Here is a 22,607-nt window from a genome sequence, read left to right on the forward strand (position 1 = left end):
CTTATCATAACAAACCATACATCAATGGAAAGCTTATTTGTATAAGAATAATTATTTATTCTGATGTATGAATCAATTAAAAAAAATTCAAGAAATTGACCCATGTGACTGGTTTTGTGGTCCAGGGTCACAAATAATAAAACATACTTACAGGCTCTGAATCAGAAGTGCCATATTGCCCTAGCAAAGTTGGAAGTACCCCATTTTTTTTAAAAATAGCCTTTGTGCTCAGCCGGTCTTGTAGTCTCCCAGGTTCACATCAGGAAACTGTCCTCCGTAAATGCGCTGCACACACATGAGCGTTTGGGTTGTAGTTCTGGAACAGTGTGCAAGGCAAAGTTGAGAAGTTGCCCAGAGAGAAAAACAATATGCGGTGTTGGAGGCGTATAAAGGAGTATTTAATAAAATGACTTGAAAGTAACACTCATCCACATGGGGAGTGAGTGAGAAAAAGAAACAGTACAAAAGTCAGTAGAGCGGTTATCTCTTCTACTGCTCACCTTTCACATTTATTACAGACACACTCTTTACGCAGCAGTTCTCACTGTACCTTCAATTACTGTAAATGCTGTAAGTGAGCATTACAAGTGTTGTAAATAAATCTTAACCACTGATTTCTTATTGCGTCCACTTTCTGAAGGCCAAATAAAGTGCTGCTTTTGCTTTCGCATAGAAACACACACCATTTCTCACGACTTGGCGGCCACAACACTACTACAATAACTGAAGCCACGCCTTCTTTCTTTACGTATGCATTTGGCCTGCATTATGCAAATATTTCCGCCTAGTGACGTGGGTATGTGAGGGAGAATTCGATCGAGGCGTTTTAGCTTGGTCTGGATCTGCCTTCTCTTCTAGATAGAATAAATATTTTTGTAGGTGACTTTGAGCTTTGCAGATCTTATACGTGCACAAACAGCTACATAAAGACAAACGAACGTGAAAACACATCATACGACCCCTTTAATGTTTTGTTAGTCTATCTAGTCTCGAGACTTGTGGGGATTTTATTTCATTCCACTGCATTTCATATGTTTTTAAATGCAATCTGTGTGATCGGCGCTTCGGCTCTTTGTACTAAGCTATGCATGATGCAGTTTTGTTCATAATTGTTTATGCAATTTATTAAATTATATTTGATTTATAAATGTTAGTTTAAATGTTTTTTTCTTTTCTTTTTCTTTTTTACAGACAGTTCTGTTATTTCATTGCTTTAAATAAACAGTTTAATGCAGTATCTTGATACTTTGCTCATTGCGCCCTCTTGTGGCCTCATGAGACGAGCTAAAAGTTTCTTTAACACTTATTTAATCTTCATATAATGTATAAGAAAGATATTTGTTTAAATTTTATTTTGTGTTTGACTGTTAAAACTAAGATTATTTGTTGTTTGATATTTTTTTTAGCTGTGTCGCCCAGCCCTAGTCTCACCCTACAGTTTTTCTTGTTCAAGAAGCCGTTTCACTCAGATATACGTCACAATGGGGCAGAAAATACTATCGCAACTTTTGTTTCATGTCGACTTTTAAAGTAACAGATCATGTCTTTTCAGGCACCCTGCAGCAGAGATGGTGGTGATAGATTTGAGTGGAAGATCGCCATCTGACTTCAGATATTTCATTGCTTTTTATTCGGCAAGTGTTTTGATATTAAAGCAGGGCTATGCAGTTTCGGGAATTTCTTCGCTGTATTCTCGCTTTTTGCTCACAGGTTTCTCTATAGAGCCCCCCTTACTCAGAATAGATATTTGACAACACTGTCGAAAAACTAGTTGGCGACTCTCAGATACCAGAGGCTAGTAGATCAACGACATCAAAGCAGATGGGACATTCTTTAAAACGTCTTCTTCATTCGGGTTCGAACAGCGTGAGGGAGCGCAATAATGACAGAATTTTAGCAGATTTTTTTTTGCCGTAAAGCAATTCGTTACATCGCGAGACCTGATATCACGCGATAGTTCCTGACGCGGCCCGCCGGCTCAAAGTTGCAAGGGTGGTTTTTCCGCTCACAGGCGCTTGGGGGGTGCGAGACGACCACCATTCAACCCGAAAAAAGTCATATAACTATTCCAATGACTCCGAAGCTGTTCGGTTAAGGTAAAAAAGTTACTTAGTGCACCTTTTAAAGACAGAGCATGTCAAACTTGCTGTTACACAAAGTGATTTTAAAGAGGTCTATAATAGCTGGAAAGAGCTATCTGTTAAAGGGTTAGTTCACCCAAAAATGAAAATTCTGTCAGTAATTACTCACCCTCATGTTGTTCCAACCCCGTAAGACTTTCGTTCATCTTCGGAACACAAATTAAGATATTTTTGATGAAATCTGAGCGCTGTCTCACTCCTCCACAGGCTTATGGACACTATAACTTGCTGGCCCAGAAAATGTATTAAAGACATTGTTAATATAGTCCAAGTGACTCCAGTGGCTCAATCTTAAGTTTATAAAGCGACGAGAATACTTTTTGTGCGCAAAAACAAACATAAATAATGACGTTATTCCACTTTTCATTTCCTTCTCTCTGAGCCTCGAGTCTTTTCACGTAGTGTAATAGCGTAGCGCGTCTGTGTTGCACGTCACCACGTATCACACACATGACTAGCGTCGCCCAATAGTGAGCCTACGTGGTGACGTGCAACACAGACGTGCAGCGCTAAAACACTACGTGAAAAGACTCGAGGCTCAGAGAGAAGGAAATGAAAAGTGGAATAAAGTCATTATTTATGTTTGTTTTTGCGCACAAAAAGTATTCCCGTCGCTTTATAAACTTAAGATTGAGCCACTGGAGTCACTTGGACTATATTAACAATGTATTTAATACATTTTCTGGGCCAGCAAGTTATAGTGTCCATAAGACACTCAGATTTCATCAAAAATATCTTAATTTGTGTTCTGAAGATGAACGAAAGTCTTACGGGGTTGGAACAACATGAGGGTGAGTAATTACTGACAGAATCTTCATTTTTGGGTGAACTAACCCTTTAACATTTTCCTTCATCTTTGTCCACATAATGGTGTAGTTATGATATCTACCAGCAGAGGCTGCCAAAGCTTAAAAACCAAACCGTCATTAAAGGGACAGTTCACCCCAAAATTTAAATTCTGTCATCATTTACTCAACCCTGTACGAGTTTCTTTCTAGAAGATATTTTTAAGAAAATGGGTTACCAGACAGTTGACGTAGCATTGACTTACATGTACATTTTCATTTTTGGGTGAACTATCACTTTAAGAGATTTATGGCCATCTGCATGTGTTCCACTGTATATTGTGTTAGGCAGCAAGTCATCATGACTTTATGGACAGGATGGACTGAAATTGGTCTGAAAAAATAAAAATAAAATAAATAATAATAATAATACAGACCGTTACCTGTAAAATTACACTTTTTTAACAGTGTAGGTTTAGTCAGAATAAAAATGTACAGGTGATGAAACATTTACAGTATTGTGAATAATAATATGAGTAAATAAATACATTTATAAGAATATGGCACAAAAAAGTGGGGTATTGCACTTGGAAGGCATATAACTGTTCAAGAGGGAAATAGCTTTTGGGAAGAAACTGTTCCTGTGCCGATAGTGATCTGACGCACTGTCCGGACAGCAACAGTTCAAATATTTTGTGGCCGGGACGAGTGGAGTCTGTGATGATTTTACTTGCCCTCTTCTTCACTCTGGAAGAGTGCAGGTCCTGGAGGCTGGGCAGGGGAACACCAATAACCCTCTCTGCAGTCCAAACTGTTGTAGTCTCCTGCTGTCTGATTTGGTGACAGACCCAAACCACACAGTTATAGATGAACATAGGACATCTATCTATCTATCTATCTATGGAATTTTCCATATTGGGTTTTTACAGGTGTTTTACCTGTATTTTCAATTATGCATTGCATTAGATTGTGGTTTAAGGGTTAACGGAAATTTCCGTAAAGTTACTGGATATTGTCCTGGCAAAAAATTATCATTACTTTTTCCGTTTTTATTTTTTACCTTGCTGCAGATGCACTTGATTTCATAACCTCAGTGCCACATTTGACAGCCTGTAATACAGCCTTCACTTTTGTTAGTGTTTGCAGTGCTCCTTGTCATTTACATACCACAGCATAAATCACTTTCTTATATTGTTCCTTTGAAAATCTAAACCAGTTATACCAACTGACAGCCTGAGAAAGACCTTGAGTTTGATGATAAATCAGTAGAGGTTAAAACATTTTTTTTTTCGGTGATGGCAGGAATTTAAAAGCAAAAAGTGTCCATTTTAGTTGTACAACATGCTAGATGGATACCTGATTATTTTTTAAATAGTCCCTCAGCTAATTGAAATAGATTGGACAGAAGCTAAGCTTAGTTATCTGTAACACCATTTCTCATTCCTGGACAGATTAGGACAATGCATATAAATTGTGCCACACTAGAGTCAATAGAATTTAATGTCAGTTTTCCAAAAAATAAATAATATATATATATATATATATATAATTAGAAATAATACAAACAGATTTTGAGCAATTCATGTCTTTGGCTTTTTTCATGATGGAATTAACAGCCCATAGTTGCTGATTCGTCAAATCTGTTGATGTTACAGCAGCACTGCAGTAAAGGTCAACAGGTTATCTGTCTGTTACATTTTCTGTGTATTAGCTTGTAATGGGATTTTATACTTTGGTTTAATTAAGAGAGTTTCAGCCAGACTCATTTCGAAAATAAAAGTAGCACTGAACAATTGACACTACTGTGAATAAATCAATCCTGTATAAAACTGAAACAGAAAGAGATTATACAATTATGAATGGTTTTACTCTTCATGAAAAGAAAAGCAGGAATTCAATATAGCTGCAAGCAGTGATGACGGGCCCAAGCCCAGTCAGGGTAACGGTGCACGCCAGGCAATATACATTTAAAGCCTGGTAAATGTAAAAGAACTATGTCAAAGTCGATTGAATATGCCACATTCACTGCAGCCAGCTGGTGCCACTATGACTGTGAACCACAACAACCACATCCATGAGATCATTTGAATTTCATGTCATAGGTCAATAAAAAAGAGTGTGAAGTTAATTTGCTGTGCAAAATTTTAAGTATTTATCCTAAGTTTTTATTTATTTATTTTTTTACCTTATTATTAAACTAATTATATACAACTATGTTGTCAGTACCATACAAATGAATTGGATCTATACCTTTATTTTGTCATTAAAACTGTTAGAAACAGATCCTAAGGCCAAAGAGATTTCTTATCCTGTAATGCAGGCAAAACCACACAGCAATGGAAGTTCTATAAAATCACATGATTTCTTGTTTTTGATACTTTATTTGAACTAATTTTTATTATATATGTCGATTTTTTTAAGTCATTTTAAAGGCTATTGTTTGCTTAGGTCTATTTTTATTTCCACAAAATAATTTTCGTTAATGATAACCCTAAACAAAATAAAGATGAATTTGACTGGAAGCATAACATTTTTTTTAATTTTTTTTTTTTTTAGATTTCTATAAATATTGCAATATATCATTATCATGATTTCTTTTGGCCACGATAATCGTGTAGTGAAAACACTGATATTGTGGAGACCCACCTGGACTGTTTCTTGTAATCTTTGTCTCTCTATATACACTCTGAGGTATTTTCAAAAAAAAAAAAAAAAAAAATTATTTGAGTTATGGACACGAATTCACATTTTGGAGGCCTGAAAACACAAACTTTTGAAAACGGGTTTCAAAATGCAAGTTTTTGAAAACGATATCATTATAATCTATTTGTAAACTACAAAAACGCAGTGCAATGCATAGCGCGCTATGCAGTTTTGGCAATTTCACTTTTGCTCGCAGGTTTCTCTATAGAGCTCCCCCTACAGCTTCGGAATAGATATTTGACAACACTGTCATAAAAACAAGTTGGCGACTCTCCCATCTTCTCATGAGCATTTGTTTTCAAAGAAGCCAGCGAACGCACAGAGCCATGTCCACTGAGGTATGTATGATACACAGAAGGCTGGCATATAAATGTATGTGTGCAGTGCCGTAAAGCAATTTGTTACATCGTGAGACCTGATATAACATGATACTTGAAATTTGCAAGGGTAAATTCAGTTAAGGTAAATTAATCTAAAAAAAACAGCATAGTTCTCCTTTAAGAAAATGGTGATGTCATGCGCATGTGTATTACATATTCAGTCTATAGACCTTATGCGCCAGAGAAACGAGGGCGCCGTCATCTTTAGAATAATGTCTTTGAACTTCCGTTTTTGCGCTCGCTCTGTATATCTCTATGGCATCGCTGTCACAGTTCACTTTATTAGCCATTTGCAGTGTAAAACCACATTGGAAAAGATGTGCAAGAAGCTCAAGGTACAATGTCAAACACATAAGAGGACATAACATAAAACAGACAAGCAGGTGCCACATAAAAACTCAATAGTAAAATGCTGTAAAATAAAAACCACACATACATTTAAAGTGCCTAATTTAAAGGGCTTTGTTTAAAATAATTACAGCTTGGGGAAAGAAACTATTTAAATGGCGATCAGTAGAACATTTAACAGAGCGATACCTTCTCCCTGAGGGAAGCATCTCAAAGAAGGCCCCTGCAGGATGGCCTGAGGCATCATTAACAAGTTTTAAAGCTCGATTCAAGAGTCTAGCTTTATATGTAACCTCCAGGAGCGGCAAAGTGCAGCCAATGATCCTGCTGGCTGAGCGAACCACTTTGTTCAAAGCCTTCTTCTCTTTCAGGGTGAGATTACCAAACCACAAAGTAATACAACTAGTTAGGACACTCTCAATTACACAATAGTAAAAATTCAGAAGAATCTTAGTATTTTGAGTAAACTCTCGAAGCCTACGTAAAAAGAAGAGGCGCTGTCTCGCTTTCTTAGCAATGTTAGTCGTATTAGAGCTCCAGTTCAAGTCATGAGAAAGAGTCACACCCAAGAATTTACATTTCTCAATAATCTGCACATCAGAATCATGGATAGTAATAGGCAACTGATTCCTATTGTGACAAAAATCAATAACAAGTTCACACGTTTTTGAAGTGTTCAAAAGCAAGTTGTTTTTTTTACTCCATTGAACAACATTCTCCACCTCCTCGCGATACTGAGATTCATCGTTTGAACTAATCAGCCCAATGATAGTTGTATCATCGGCATATTTGATTATCACATTATTATCATTGGATGCTACAAGGTCATGAGTATACAATGTGAACAGTAGGGGGCTCAAGATACACCCCTGCGGTGAACCGGTGCTAACATACAGCTCATCTGAAATACAGCCATTAATTTTGACCCTTTGTGGTCGACAAGTGAGGAAATTGAAAATCCATTTACAAATGGCATCATCGAGTCCAAGACATTTCAATTTGTGAAAGAGCTTTGTTGGGACCATTGAATTAAAAGCTGAACTATAGTCAATAAATAGCATTCTAGCATATGATTTATGTGCATCTAGATGCTTGTAGACAGAATTCAAAGCAAAGGAAATGGCATCCTCAACACTTCTGTTTTTCCTATATGCAAATTGTAGTGGGTCCACAGACACAGGGATTTGATCTCTGACAAAGTCCAGCACCAACCGCTCAAAGGTTTTCATCAAGACAGATGTGAGGGCCACTGGCCGATAGTCATTCAAACACGTCACAGGTGTCTTCTTGGGCACTGGAATTATAATTGATCTTTTAAAGCTAACTGGAACAGTGCACTTCCCAAGTGACATGTTAAAAAGATCAGTCAGAACAGGAGCAAGTTGCTCGGAGCACAGTTTAAGGACACGAGGAGGAATACAATCCGGACCAGGTGCCGTCCTAACCTTCGTCCTGGACAAGATCCTCTGGACATCCTCCTGAATGATGGTAAAACTCTGCTCATTACAAGCCGGAAAAACAACAGGTTCAACATATCCAATTTCAAAACGACAATAAAACTCATTTAGTTCGTTTGGCAAGGATGGATCAACATTAATGATGGATCCTCCTTTAGGTTTCCAAGCGGTGATAGAATTTAACCCTTGCCACATACGTTGAGGGTCCGCCTCCATGAAATGTCCCTCTATCTTAGCTCCATAGGCTCGTTTAGCAGCTTTAATAGACCGCTCCAAAGAGTATCTGGACAACTTATAAGCAGCAGCATTACCAGATTTAAAAGCCACGGCCCGCTGTTGTATTTTCCTATTTACATCCGCATTGTACCACGGGTTCTGACTAGCATGCCGTTTTATTACCTTTTTTGGAACACAGCAATCAATGCAGAAGTCGATGTACCCAGTCACTGCATCACAATACTCATCCAAGTTTTCTGAATGGAACACAGACCAATCAGTAGCATCAAAGCATCCCTGTAGTTTCACTTCATTCTCCTTCGTCCAGCACTGAACAATACATGACGAAGGTTTTGATTGTTTACTCCTCTGTATATATGTAGGAAGAAGTAGCACAGAAGAGTGATCTGATTTTCCAAAGGCTGGTCTGAGACTAGATTGATAAGCAGATTTTACATTACTGTAACAGTGATCCAGGATATGTGCTCCCCTTGTTGGATGAACATGCTGATAGTAGTTGGGAAAAACGGTTTTAAAATTACACTTATTAAAATCACCAGCTACTATAGCCACGGCATTAACATGGGAGTTCTCAAATTTGTGTACAATGTCACTTAATTCACTCAAGGCAGCAGAAATGTCCGCCCGCGGATGTATGTAAACACCACACAGGAACATTACCGAAAACTCCCGTGGGAGATAAAAGGGGCGGCATTTCAAAGGAGGAGTAATTAGCTGGTGAAGTGGATTTACTTATTGTAAAGTTAACGGAAGTTATCTTGAGCGTTGTAATGTTTAAACCAGATGTATTAACAAATGACCGGGAAGATTTTAAAACGAGCCGTTCATTCATAAATACGTAAGATTGCTGTGAAAATACAGACTGGAAGACAAAAGACAACGAGCGCAGCGCTGAAAAGGGGCGGGGCTACATAAGGTCTATCGGCGCATAGTGTTTCTTTACAAAGTGATATCGCCATCTACTGGCCTGGCATGAATATAGTATTGTAAGTGCAACTAATTCTTTTTTTTTACAAAATAAACCATGTTTTGTTATTGAATGAAAGTGTCTGAAATCTGCTAATTTCTGTCTGTTAGCATCACACTACTGTAAATGCTAAAAAATGTGTGATGATCTGCAGAAAGTTCTGTGAGTAGTGCTGTACTATACAGTACGAATAAAATAAAACAACACACACATTTGTGTGGGCCTATAGATAAGAGGAGCGCTCCCCCTACAGGTTCCTGCACCAATAACATTCAGGAAGTATCAAAGTGCAAACCGCAATTCAATGTTCAAATGATAACATCCTGAATGAGACCACAAGGTAAATTATGAATAAGACCACAGTAAAACACTGATGATTGGAGATTGTTCCACCTCCTCCGTCACACACACATTCATAAAAATAAGACTTCACAGGGATAAAAAAAATTCTGCATAAGGCATGTGTTGAATCTTGAACACAGTTTTTTTTTTATTGTGAAATCCAGCCAGAATATGCATAGAGAATCATAACATAATCCTGTGATGTTAAAAAAAAAAACATGAAATGGAGACATTCCCTTATATCTGAATCATTTGTTAACACTGCATACTTTTGAATATATGATTATTAAGGAATTAGTAAATATAGAGAGATAATGAGAGATAATAAATGGTGAAAACAGTGAAATGACAATTACAGAAGTCTGTCGGGATAGTTCAGTGCTTATTTTAGTTATCGATTATGCACATTACAGTGTTGTTATTGTTGTTGTTTCTTCATTATTTTAGTTTTGTGTGTTTTGTCTGTCGATTTCTTACAGACAGGCCATTTATGATGAACTGGTGAAAACTAGTGGTTATCAGTAGAGTACATTGGTATATTCACATTATATCACTTTATGAAACATAAGTTGTACTTCATGTATATCACATGTGGCCTGGGAATTGGTTCACATTAAACATTGTATTGGCATTTCGTATGTGATCCAAGTTGTAATTTTGTATCAATGACAAGCGAAGTAAGTGAACACAAGCACAAATCATCACTCCCGTCCACCTTCAACAAGACAGGCACTATAAGAGATCTTTTACACATTCAATTCATGCTAGTGTTTGCACAACTACACAAAATGTTTATATGAGCTAAGAAATAAGAGAGTAATAATAGAGTAATATATACTGAAGCCATCCAGCTGTTTCCAGGAATCTGTCAGTTCACGTTGAGTCATGCGAACTGGAAGTCAGCAATGGAAAGAAACTCTTTAACCCTGTTGGGTGTTCTGTAAAACATTGTAACAATATTTAATTAGAGGTTGTGTCACCTACTTACAATATGAAGTACATGTTGATCACGCTGTTAACATTGCTAAATGTACTTACAGCTCAATTAAAATATAATGCCAATACACAGAGTGGAAATGATCATTACAATCGTCTCTGGTTTTTGGTTTGATCCTTCATTTGTACTGTGCATTTTCATTTTTCTCTCTGAAAGACAAAACAATTACAAAAGTTCAGTGATAAACACACTATGTATCCTTTTATGTTTCTATGGTAGAATGTATGTTGTGATAGGGTGTGAACATTTTTGCCAATCATTTGGTTTTACACACCTTTAATCAAAAGCTGGACGGATTTTATCACTGAATCCTGTGTGATGAAGCACGTGTACTTTCCTGCGTCATTGTGTTGAAGATCGTTGAGTTTGAGTGAGAAGTTTCCATTCAGATACTCCTCAGGGAAGGTTTCAGTTCTGTTCTTGTATGCTGGATCCTGTGCTTTTACAGAGTCTTTACCCTCAATAATGTCATAAACACTCAGGCTGTTGTGTCTCCAATGCACACTGATGTCTTCAAGTTTAAGTTCAAGTTTTTCAGACGAACACTGTAAAACAGCAGAGCCTCCGATAAATCCCTCAACGAGCTCCTGCAGAGACACTGAAAACGGAGAGAGGTTATATAAAAAAAATATATATATATATGAATTAGCAGACAAGAAAAGTAGAAATTTGCTTCTGAAATAATTGTTCATTTTAGCACTCACCTTCATTTATAAAAAGAAACACAAGCAGGAAATAAAATAACCCCCGTCTGTAAACACAGAAAAAGATTTTAAATACAGACGACATTAAAGGTGGGATAAGTCGTTTTTGAAATATGGTGTTGGCCAATGTTGATATTTGAAATCAACCCAAACAAACACACCCCTTCACACTCCAATCCTAACCGCCCCGCTCCGAGTCGCTCTCGAACCCCGATCCCCCTGCAAGCGAGTCGAGTGCACTAACACCGCATTCACTAGCAGTCGTCCGCGCGACTCACACTAGCTGTCCTCCGTTACGCACGCAATCCAGAGCTGCATTCCAGTCCAAAATTGTCATGCCCTTCACTCGCTAACTTCCCTCCGTCTCGTTCACTCGGATCTACGTCATTGCTTACGTTGCATGAGTGCCCACTACTGGCGGAAACTGCAATGGGCTGAATTGGAACGTCCTAAGCCCTTGATCACTTGGAATCAGCTATTTATTTATTTATTTTTCCCTTTAAGAATGTTTAATGCAGCATCCACATGTTTATAGGTGTGTTTGGGTTGTTTTAAATAAAACAAAATAGAATTAATATATCATAGAGTTGTTTGTTGTGGTGGTGATTAGATGAGATCTGTGGTGACATCACAATCGTACTGCATTGTGGGACATATAGGTGCCTGAAGTGTACACTATGAAGTAGACTCGCTCCCTTGGTCAAAATCGAGGGAACGAAGGTCTGTCCATATAAACTTCCCTCGTCCACTTCACGAAGCGGAACGCACTTCAAAATGGCGGCAGGGATTCCCCCGAGGGGAAGCGCTTAGGGAAGTTCGCAAGCGAGTGTCTAAAAGTGGACTGGAACGCAGCCCAGGAGTGCATGTTTGTTTATACAGAAGCACAACAGAGTAATGCTTCATGAAAAATAAAGCGCAGATGATGAACGAATGACAAGGAAGCACAAAAAATGAACGTACACTACACAATGGTAATTACAAACAAGAGTTTGCTGGAGTGGCTCAGCCACTCCAGACACACAATGACACTCAAACCCAGTGTGACTCACGTGTGGAGCGAATCAAAGCAACCTCCGTGTCTGTTTTCAGGCCTTCCCGCTTCGCTCCCTCCAGCGCTGGATATCCAGCTTTTCTAATATTAACATGGGCCCTAAAGCTCTTGCCCAGACATAACCCTTTATTTTCCAGTGATTTCTTCAGAGCTTTTCTTTTTTGTATTGTGTCTCATCTCTATTTCTGCAGTCTTTCTTCAGTTCAAATCTCCGATAATATTGCATTGTCTCTCGTCTTCCATCATACGCCCCCCAAATGCTAATTGTCTGACACGTTTGTTGTTGGTGTCGGACTGACTAACATCCAAACAGCATATTTCAAAAACTACTAATCCCACCTTTAAATACAGGCGTAAACGGTGGTCTAATACATTTTTTAAAAATGCTTTCAAACAGCCACAAAAAAAATTTAAATGTAGAAAAAAATGTACCCTTTGAACGGTCAGAGAACATTCAGAAATTAAATTTTCATGACTTATTGGAAACGTAAGCATTCTTAGAACATATTTCTGTTAGCCGGGTACTCGCCGCCCACTTGCCTAACGCCAGAGTGTTGTCTTTTGAGAAAGTTCACCAAAATAATCCATTCCAATTTGGCTATGTTGTGCCAAAACACAGATTATGATCTTTCCATTTCCACTCGCTCATTAGGTAAAGTCTAACATGGCTTCATTAATTCGTCCCTCTCTGTGTCAGTTAACCACTTCTGATCAGAACAATAAAAACACATCTTAATACCAGGAGTAAACAGGGCCTAAGATAAATGCTTCAGTTTTCAATTTAAACTGTCTTTTTTTCCCCTATCTTCCTCCACAGTGGCTATAGTGTTGCAGACAGAACACACTGTACATCCCTGCAATACACTTATACATGTTCTTTCACTGAGTCCTCAACATCTTTACACATTTATGATGTCCAAGTAAACTAAAAGAAAACAGCATTCACAATCCATGTAACAGCTGTTTTGAACATATCATCATATAATTTGTATCATTATTAATCTAATTATTAGTCATCCTTTTGAAACAAGACACAAAAGCTTCAGTAAGAGCTTGGCTTGTTGTTCTAATTCATCTAAAAAAATAAAAGATATTATAAAGTGTGTATGTTTGGCCAACATTTTATAATTGGCATTTAAATTTACATCCATATTTATGTAATAGGTTAATTGTAGATTAGTTGGCCTATGTTGAAACAAAATATGTTAGCCTACCTCCTGACATTTCCTGATTTTTGGCAGAATTCCATGCTGGAAACAATGACTTGTTGTTTGTAACAGAATGTAGTCTATAGACCTTATGTACCCCCGCCACTTTTCAGCGCCGTGCTCGTTGTCTTTTCACTTTCGGTCTGTATTTTCACAGCGATTTTGCGTGTTTATTAATGAACGGCTCGTTTTAAAATCTTCCCAGTCGACTGACATTTGTTAAGACATCTGCTTTAAACATTACAATCCTCATGATAACTTTCGTTAACTTTACATTAAGTAAATCCACTTCAAAAGCGAATTACTCCTGGACAGCAATGCCATAGAAATATACAGAGCGACCGCAAAAACGGAAGTTAAAAGACAATATTCTAAAGATGGCGGCGGCGCCGTTGTTTCTCTGGCGCATAAGGTCTATAGACTCTCAGAAATATCTTCAACCTCCAAAACCAGTTGCCGTGGACCATTTGGAAGCGGTCATCTTCAGTTCTGTGAAGTAAATCCTGGCACATAAAAACATCTCACTCATTATTACTCATAATTTCCAATTAAAAGCATCAAATAGGTGCACCGCTCTGAAAATCTTTGGGACTAACCTTTGTTACAATCTTGTCCACCGAGTGATTCTAAGAGAGTGAAAGCTTTTCCACAGCTCCTCCTTCCCATCCAGCTTCTCCAGATTCACTGTCCACTTCCTGTAAACTATGGAAACTATTCTTGTTGTGAGGTGACAGTGCCCTATGATCTAATCATATCAATATTCATAACTGCAGATCGTTCATACCACACACTCAGAAACCTAAAGACTTCTACTTGTTCTCCTTTGCCCATATTTGTGTACCACCTCATTGCCGTTTTTATTTTTTTCCAATGAAATCTTGAATCCAAATATGATTATTTTTCAACCGTTTCTTGAACTTTATTTCCATTATAAGATTTTTTAGCCCAGTTAATATTCATTGCCCTGCAAGGCTCTTTTATCAATGATTGTCCAATATCACCCTAGTAAAAACATAATTTTAAAATAATGTGGACTGAGATTGATCTGAGGAGTCTTAATATCTACAATAAAACTTCCTGACAAGCTGTTTCAATCTTCACTTGAATAAATGTACACAATTGTTCTATCTGCTGTTCCTGTCATATTTAACTAACCCATCTTTCCAAACGTGCTTTTTCTACATCAAGAAAACTGCCATTACAGATTCTTTATTAACTTGTGGTTCTACAAAAAAACGCTCTGGGGTGTTTCCCAAAAGCATCATTAGCCAACTATAATTAATAATAGTTCCAACGAACATTCGCAAACAGAATCGCAAAGTTGTGTGTTTTGAACGACAGCTCTCGACCTGAGGTTAGAAGCAGAGTTTCGTGTTTGCATGACATGTGGAGTCAATAACCACTTATCTTAAGTCAAATAAGCAAGCTGACATTCAGTACAATCTGTATCTTTTATTTAGAATACATACAAATGTCATTATGCCTTATAGTTTGTCAAGTACTCTCTAGTACGCAAGAACGAGCCTATGATTGAATCTGGAAATAAAGCAAAATAACTGAAAATAATGAGAAATAGTCCTCAGATGCCATGTCCGTAATTTATATAAAAACATCTAGTAGCCTATTAATTAGATCTCAAACAGATTCATTAAAAGTAGTTAGGCTATTACTCCAACAGGTGCGTGACACCATTAACCAACGTGGTTGAACGAACACTTTTTCGACAATATGAGTCGTGACTAGCTAGTTGATTTCTTCAACGATGCATCGTACTGTGCTAGTAAGGCAGCGAGTTATGTCGTTGTACGGGAAACGCACCCCTGATGAGATGATACAATTTCTCTAAAAAGCTAATCTGGGAACCTTCAGCATAAGGGGCTTTCGCACCGGAGGAACCTTTTCATAGTTCCTAGAACTATTGGCGGATCGAAGTTCACGGTTTTTGGCGTGTTCGCACCGCAGGAACTAGGAACGATTTTAGCTAGGAACTCCTTTTGGAGGAACTAATTTAGCTCCTACTTCAGAGTCGGGTCTAAACCAACTAGCACTATAGAAACTATCCGTGACATTAGTATGCGCTGATTGGCCGAACGCACATGAAACACCAGCACCCGCCATTTTTTAAAAGGCTGTGTAAACACACAGATTATAGTTATACTCCAGAAACTAACTCTACGGACATGGAAAACAGTGATAGACGGGCCTCTTAACTTTTTTACGCTGAGGAGAAAATCCAACGCGACTTTGAGGGGACCAAGCGAAACATGATTATGTATGTCTGCTCAGCTGGCAACACTGGATATCAACCACACGGCATACGCTTATAACTTTTCATTTACTGTCTACTTATATGTATAATAGTTCTATCTAATAACATATAGACATATATAACTGCTAGACTGATCATAAACTATGAACATGGAGAATGTGAGCACTGTTTGTTAGCTCAGGCTCTGGCATTCTCAGCGCCGTCAAAATAAAAGTCACAACAACAAGCGCGGCTTACATCACTTCAGAGTTCCTACTGGTGGTGCGAATGCAACCAGGAAAACGTTCCTATGGGAACCATTAGTTCTCGGGGAACCATCCTGGTGGCTAGTTCCTAGAACTAAGTTCCAACAATGTCGGCCCAAATCCGGCCGGATCTGAGCCAACACTATGTTTCTGTCTGGTTTCTTTTTCTGATGTCTTGTGTCGGATATCATACGATGAAAGGTATGTTAGTTTGGATTGGGATCAAACAATTCTATTCTTTGTACAAATAGGCCTACTTCCTGCTCTAGTTTTATTTAATTCTGTTGCCTTCAAATATTGAAAATGAAAAACACTCATCCCTTTCATTTGTTTTTCTGAATGTTTGTCAGCTCATTATCCATCTTACTATTCTTAACGTTAAATCATTAACTTTCTTTCATTACAATATTTGAGAACATCATTACATACACATTCTTCCTTATTACAAATGTATCATGTTACCCTAAAGTTGTTTTAGTGCTGTAGGATATCTGAACCTAAATCTATCGAGATTATGGTTCCTTCCCTTCTTCGTTTATGCAGACGTACCCAAATTCCTGCTATATCCTCCTCCCATACATACATATATATATACAGTGGGTACGGAAAGTATTCAGACCCCCTTACATTTTTCACTCTTTGTTATATTGCAGCCATTTGCTAAAATCATTTAAGTTCTTTTTTTTTCCTCATTGTACACACAGCACCTCATATTGACAGAAACACACAGAATTGTTGACATTTTTGCACATTTATTAAAAAAGAAAAACTGAAATACCACATGGTCCTAAGTATTCAGACCCTTTGCTCAGTATTTAGTAGAAGCACCCTTTTGATCTAATACAGCCATGAGTCTTTTTGGGAAAGATGCAACAAGTTTTTCACACCTGGATTTGGGTATCCTCTGCCATTCCTCCTTGCAGATCCTCTCCAGTTCTGTCAGGTTGGATGGTAAACGTTGGTGGACAGCCATTTTCAGGTCTCTCAAGAGATGCTCAATTGGGTTTAAGTCAGGGCTCTGGCTGGGCCATTCAAGAACAGTCACGGAGTTGTTGTGAAGCCACTCCTTCGTTATTTTAGCTGTGTGCTTAGGGTCATTGTCTTGTTGGAAGGTGAACCTTCGGCCCAGTCTGAGGTCCAGAGCACTCTGGAGAAGGTTTTCGTCCAGGATATCCCTGTACTTGGCCGCATTCATCTTTCCCTCGATTGCAACCAGTCGTCCTGTCCCTGCAGCTGAAAAACACCCCCACAGCATGATGCTGCCACCACCATGCTTCACTGTTGAGACTGTATTGGACAGGTGATGAGCAGTGCCTGGTTTTCTCCACACATACCGCTTAGAATTAAGGCCAAAAAGTTCTATCTTGGTCTCATCAGACCAGAGAATCTTATTTATCACCATCTTGGGAGTCCTTCAGGTGTGCTTTCATGTGTCTTGCACTGAGGAGAGGCTTCCGTCGGGCCACTCTGCCATAAAGCCCCGACTGGTGGATGGCTGCAGTGATGGTTGACTTACTACAACTTTCTCCCATCTCCCGACTGCATCTCTGGAGCTCAGCCACAGTGATCTTTGGGTTCTTCTTTACCTCTCTCACCAAGGCTCTATCTCCCCCGATAGCTCAGTTTGGCCGGACGGCCAACTCTAGGAAGGGTCCTGGTCGTCCCAAGCGTCTTCCATTTAAGGATTATGGAGGCCACTGTGCTCTTAAGTGCAGCAGAAATTTTTTTGTAACCTTGGCCAGATCTGTGCCTTGCCACAATTATGTCTCTGAGCTCTTCAGGCAGTTCCTTTAGACCTCATGATTCTCATTTGCTCTGACATGCACTTTGAGCTGTAAGGTCTTATATAGACAGGTGTGTGGCTTTCCTAATCAAGTCCAATCAGTATAATCAAACACAGCTGGACTCAAATGAAGGTGTAGAACCATCTCAAGGATGATCAGAAGAAATGGACAGCACCTGAGTTAAATATATGAGTGTCACAGCAAAGGGTCTGAATACTAAGGACCATGTGATGTTTCAGTTTTTCTGTCAATATGGGGTGCTGTGTGTACAATAATGAGGAAAAAAATGAACTTAAATGATTTTAGCAAATGGCTGCAATATAACAAAGAGTGAAAAATGTAAGGGGGTCTGAATACTTTCCGTACCCACTGTGTGTATATATATATATATATATATATATATATATATATACATACACTGTATGTATATATATTATTTTGTATATATATATATATATATTGTGCCATTGTTGTTCATTTAAACTGTTGGGTTTTTTGGACAATATTGCCACCTGCTGGACTGTTGTGCCTTTTATTTATTTAGAGTGTGGGCTTTGACTTCCTCAGCTTGATGTGGTTAAAAGAACCCTCCTAAAAACCCTGGGGTCCGGCTTCACCTAAAACAGTGTGAACCAGCCCACATCATGTTGAGGATCCTAAAGCTGCACCTCTGTGAGTTTATTATACATGAAAATCTTTTCAAATGCATTTGACATGTCATAACGAACAAATTTTAAGTGAAATACTCCTGAATAATTTTCTCCTCGTAGATCTGTTCATATTGTGTCAAACTGCTGAAACTTTAACTGATCAAGTAACAGATTTGGGTCAAAATGTGACGATAAACTGTGATCTTGATGATGCAAAAGAGGTGACATGGCTGTTGCTGAATCTACCAGATCCTCCGGTTGTGATATTACACTCCTTCTTAAACCCACCAACAGAATTTTACTACAAAAATACCTTCAGGCACAAATATTCAGTTAAATCTGCACATCATCTGTTCATAAATAACATCACCATTGAAGAGTTAGGAGTTTATTATTACTGCATGGACACAGAAACAACTGTGAAATTCAGCAATGGCACCAGACTACACATCATTAGTAAGTGAATGTATCCTACACACTACATGTAAATTATATATATATCCTATTATATATAGGCCTACACTACATTTAATATAGCCTGTTTATATTATGTCAACATTTGAAGTGGATCAAAACCTTTCATCAAAGTTATACATGAATTTTGAACAATAGCCGTTCTTGTCTTATCGGACAACTTTGATTAACTTTTTTGATCCACTTCAAAAGGTTGACTACTATACATATATTATGTTATTCCAACTAACATTATAATAATACACATTTGCATATTCACAAACATTTGTAGCCTATATATTGACAGGGGTGTGGAAAGATGATTTAGGTTGGGTGTGCGTACGCTTGAAATTTGAACACTTTTTCTTTCCAGACCCGACTCAACCCACAGAATCTACAGTAAACCCACAGTGTCAGAATCGCACAGTAGTGGAGCAGCATGATGATGATGATGATGATGATGAGCCGACGTGGTGGCAGAATGTTACTGTCATATTTGGTCTGAACAGTGCTATTCTAGTCATTGGGTTGATCGGTAAGTTGGTTTTCGAAAATATTAGAATTAAATGTAAATCTTAAACTCTGTAAAAAATAATGAATATAGGCATAATGTTCTTTTCCAGTAGGCTAGATCTTAATGTGTGATTTATTTATTTATTTTTTAGCATTCTTGGTAATGATAGGCCTAAAGTGTTTTTGGAAGCAGCAAACGACCTCATGAAATGGACCTACGGCAGTTTCAAGTGTCCAGACGTCCCTGTTTCACGACGTGTGACCCGGTGTCGGGACAACTCTCTACAAATATAAATATCACTATCACGGACGTTTCCCTTTATCTCTCAATATCCTCCTATTTACTGTAAGGTATCGTTTACGGAGAAGTAAAGCTGTTTCTTTACCATTGCAAGTCGGCTTGCTGTTACTAAGCAGCCACAAAAAACACTCGCCTTTTGCTTTCAAAAGAGTTTCCGCTCCTTCTCTGCACGGAAAGTATCTGCTACTGCTTTCTCGGTGACTGTGAATAATATCTTTTAATAACGACCATAAATGGTCAAATGCTTATCAGGAGTGCTGAGAAATGACGCTGCATTAACCTATGTATTTTCAACATATCGAGTAAATGCTCTCTATTTTCGAATTTGAATTGCCATGCCATTAAGCTTTCGCTAACGTCATCATAATAAAATCACTTGAATATTACTGTACATATGGCTTTGCGTTTTGTTTCAGGTTTCATCATGAATATTTTGTTTAAATAAACTGAACACAAAGACTTAAAAGTCATAGATCTGTTGTAAAAATCACATTTGTAGTTGAAATGTCTTCAAGCAGTGACGACTCTTAGTCTTATCATTTTTCTATAGTTTTAGAACAACATTTATGTAACAATATATGAACTGTTTCATATTGTGGTTAACTATGCTGGATTTCCACAAATGTTTTTTTAGTGGCCACGGATGTTTTACTGTAGCTGGGTTAGAAATCACAGGCTTTTACAGACCAATGCAACAATATTTGTTTCAGAGAAGTCACACAAGATTTGCACAAGATTTGCAACATATAATACCTGGGACTAACAATGCTTTGGAGTAGCTTTGTCATAAAGTGTTGAGGCAAGCTCAGTGCATTGTTCCACTGGCTTTGCACTATGCAAATGTCAAACCACAAACTTTCAGCTTTATCAAGGCAGGATGTCAAGACTCAAGGGCGTAGATTTGGTTTGCACATTGGGGGGGTTGAAGTTTGGGTATGCCTCCTGATGCCTCCGTTTCATGTGATCATGGTATAAATATTGGGGGGTTTATCTTCCCCCCAACCCCCCCACAAACTATGCCCCTGTCAAGACTCGAGACTCGCAGGTGTGTTTAATTGTTTGTGCTTTTATCACTCTTTTTTTCTCATCACCCTATCAAGTGGATTTAAGGGTATACATCGTCAGAGACCAATATAGTCTGACCACATTCAGACCTCTTTGACCAGTGAGACATGAGAAATGTTCTGTGCAACCCTTACTTTTTAAAAACTCTTTACTCTTTCAAATTTAATTTAGAGATTAACTAGACATAACTTAAATTCAACATAAAATGAAAATTCGGCAACAAACAGTAGGTTAATATTTTCTGAAAATCTATAGTAACATACTGTAAACAGTTTATACAATAGGAAATTAATAATTATGTGAAAATGACAAAATCTACAGTAACTGTACTCAGATTCTACAGTAGGGAATTGTTGAGAATACATTTCACATTTACATATACGCATAAATCCAAAGCGACTTGCATTGCATTTCAAGGTACATTTACATTCTTATATTACTGTATACAGTAATATTAGTGTGAAAACAACAGAAATCATTTACCGTGTTACAAAAATTGGTTTTCCAACCGATTTGTGTACCGATTTTGGTCTTGTTACGAAATATAACTACTAACATCGTCCAGCCGGTGGTTTATTACCAGCCACCAGAATTTTGACTCATTCTGTACTGTGAGGATACTAAACAGGAACTAAACAACAAACATTACGGTAACTAATAAACAAACTTAGAGAAATCAAATTTTCCTTGAGCTTTTGACATATAAGAGGTCATCATACTATAAGAATATCCTCTAAGTTTCAGAACTGAAAACTTCCTTGTTAATCCAATAAAAGTTTTTCTTGACACCAGGCACAGCGAACCAAGAGTTTCAGGAGCTAGGCTCAAAACCAGGGTAGAAAATAGCCAGCTATTACTTATTCATTTTGATGTTTTTGAGTGTAAAAACCAAGCGAGCGTCATAAATTGACCTCAGACAACTATATATATATTTCCAGTTCATGACCCCTTTAAACATACTCTGGAACCAAGGTAACCAAACCACAGGAGCCACATTTTGAATCAGTGGTTTGAAGCTTGTATCAAACTTGCTAAGTTATTATGTTATACCGCTTTAAACTATGGTTAGAATAGACATACAATAATAATAGATGCCATTGAACTGGTGAATGCATAAACGAGTGCCCATTTTTTAAAAGGGGACCTATTGTTGGGAAACACTGATGTGGGCAACAATCGTTTTTTTCTTGCCGCTACAAATATTTTGGAATATAAATATAAATGGAATCAGTACATAAAATGCTTAATATTAAAGATGATTGAGAAATAGCAAGTGCTCTTTTCCATCCCAGCTATTTATCTTTGATTGTGGCAAAAGCGTGTATAATGAAAAAAGGAAAAAGACACTTAATTTCTTAGAATTGACCTAATTTGCCAAGTCCCACAGCCTGCCTAATCGCCTAAAGGCCCATTCACATCAAGTATGCAGCAGATAACGATAAAGATAGATCTAAAAAATCGTTCTCAACATTAAAGCATATCAGAGTTCACACCACAACGATAATGATAACGGCACAGAGAAAATATATTCAGAACGATTTTATCCAGCTAATGAATGATAAAAATGTACAGCCAATCAGAATCCATCCTGCTGTAACGGATAAACGCGCTTAGAGTAAAACAGAAAAATAACCTTCATATTTAATGGTCTTTCATTATTTGTAATTACATTTTAAAGATTACATTTTCATGAAAACATTTGCAATAGGCTTGTAAAAGGCAATTTATACATGCATCATTAGGGGAGAGTGGGGTAAGATGAGCCTTTTTTTTACTTTTCTTTTTTACTCATGTGGTCCTCAATATAAGAGAAAAAAGCCCAAAACAGTTTTTAAGTAAATGGGTGCCTTCCACTCCTCCCATGTGCTTCTCCTTTTCACAGTCTGGCAGAAATAATGGGTGGTTCCAAAATATATGGTCACATGACAATAAAAGTATACAGTTGCCGAGATAAATGGGGTGAGTCAACTTACCAACTGGCTCATCTTACCCCACTGTGTTTTCGTT

The 22,607-nt window shown here is 37.8% G+C and overlaps 2 protein-coding genes across 4 annotated transcripts; one reads left to right on the forward strand and one right to left on the reverse strand.

Annotated features, from left to right (window-relative positions):
* Positions 1 to 9,461: 9,461 nt before the first annotated feature.
* LOC309475230 (V-set domain-containing T-cell activation inhibitor 1-like) lies at positions 9,462 to 14,011 on the reverse strand. Of its 3 annotated transcripts, XM_082137956.1 has the most exons (6): positions 13,917 to 14,011; positions 13,327 to 13,823; positions 11,062 to 11,108; positions 10,632 to 10,955; positions 10,399 to 10,506; positions 9,462 to 10,298 (listed from the first exon to the last, which is right to left on the reverse strand). In XM_082137956.1, the coding sequence occupies exons 2-5, from the start codon at positions 13,359 to 13,361 to the stop codon at positions 10,406 to 10,408; spliced, it is 507 nt and encodes a 168-aa protein (XP_081994082.1). In that variant the 5' UTR covers positions 13,362 to 13,823; positions 13,917 to 14,011; the 3' UTR covers positions 9,462 to 10,298; positions 10,399 to 10,405. The 3 variants fall into 3 exon arrangements, 2 of the variants coding, with proteins under 2 accessions (XP_081994082.1, XP_081994081.1); XR_014197555.1 differs by lacking the exons at positions 13,327 to 13,823; positions 13,917 to 14,011 and adding an exon at positions 11,223 to 11,333; XM_082137955.1 differs by lacking the exons at positions 13,327 to 13,823; positions 13,917 to 14,011 and adding an exon at positions 11,340 to 12,081.
* Positions 14,012 to 18,200: 4,189 nt separating this feature from the next.
* LOC309475227 (uncharacterized protein) lies at positions 18,201 to 19,921 on the forward strand. Its single transcript, XM_082137952.1, has 4 exons — positions 18,201 to 18,290; positions 18,389 to 18,724; positions 19,095 to 19,256; positions 19,387 to 19,921. The coding sequence occupies exons 1-4, from the start codon at positions 18,263 to 18,265 to the stop codon at positions 19,440 to 19,442; spliced, it is 582 nt and encodes a 193-aa protein (XP_081994078.1). The 5' UTR covers positions 18,201 to 18,262; the 3' UTR covers positions 19,443 to 19,921.
* The last annotated feature ends 2,686 nt before the right edge of the window (positions 19,922 to 22,607 follow it).

The sequence above is a fragment of the Leuciscus leuciscus genome (genome assembly GCF_965113295.1).
Source record: "Leuciscus leuciscus genome assembly, chromosome: 15".
Taxonomy (NCBI): domain Eukaryota; kingdom Metazoa; phylum Chordata; class Actinopteri; order Cypriniformes; family Leuciscidae; genus Leuciscus; species Leuciscus leuciscus.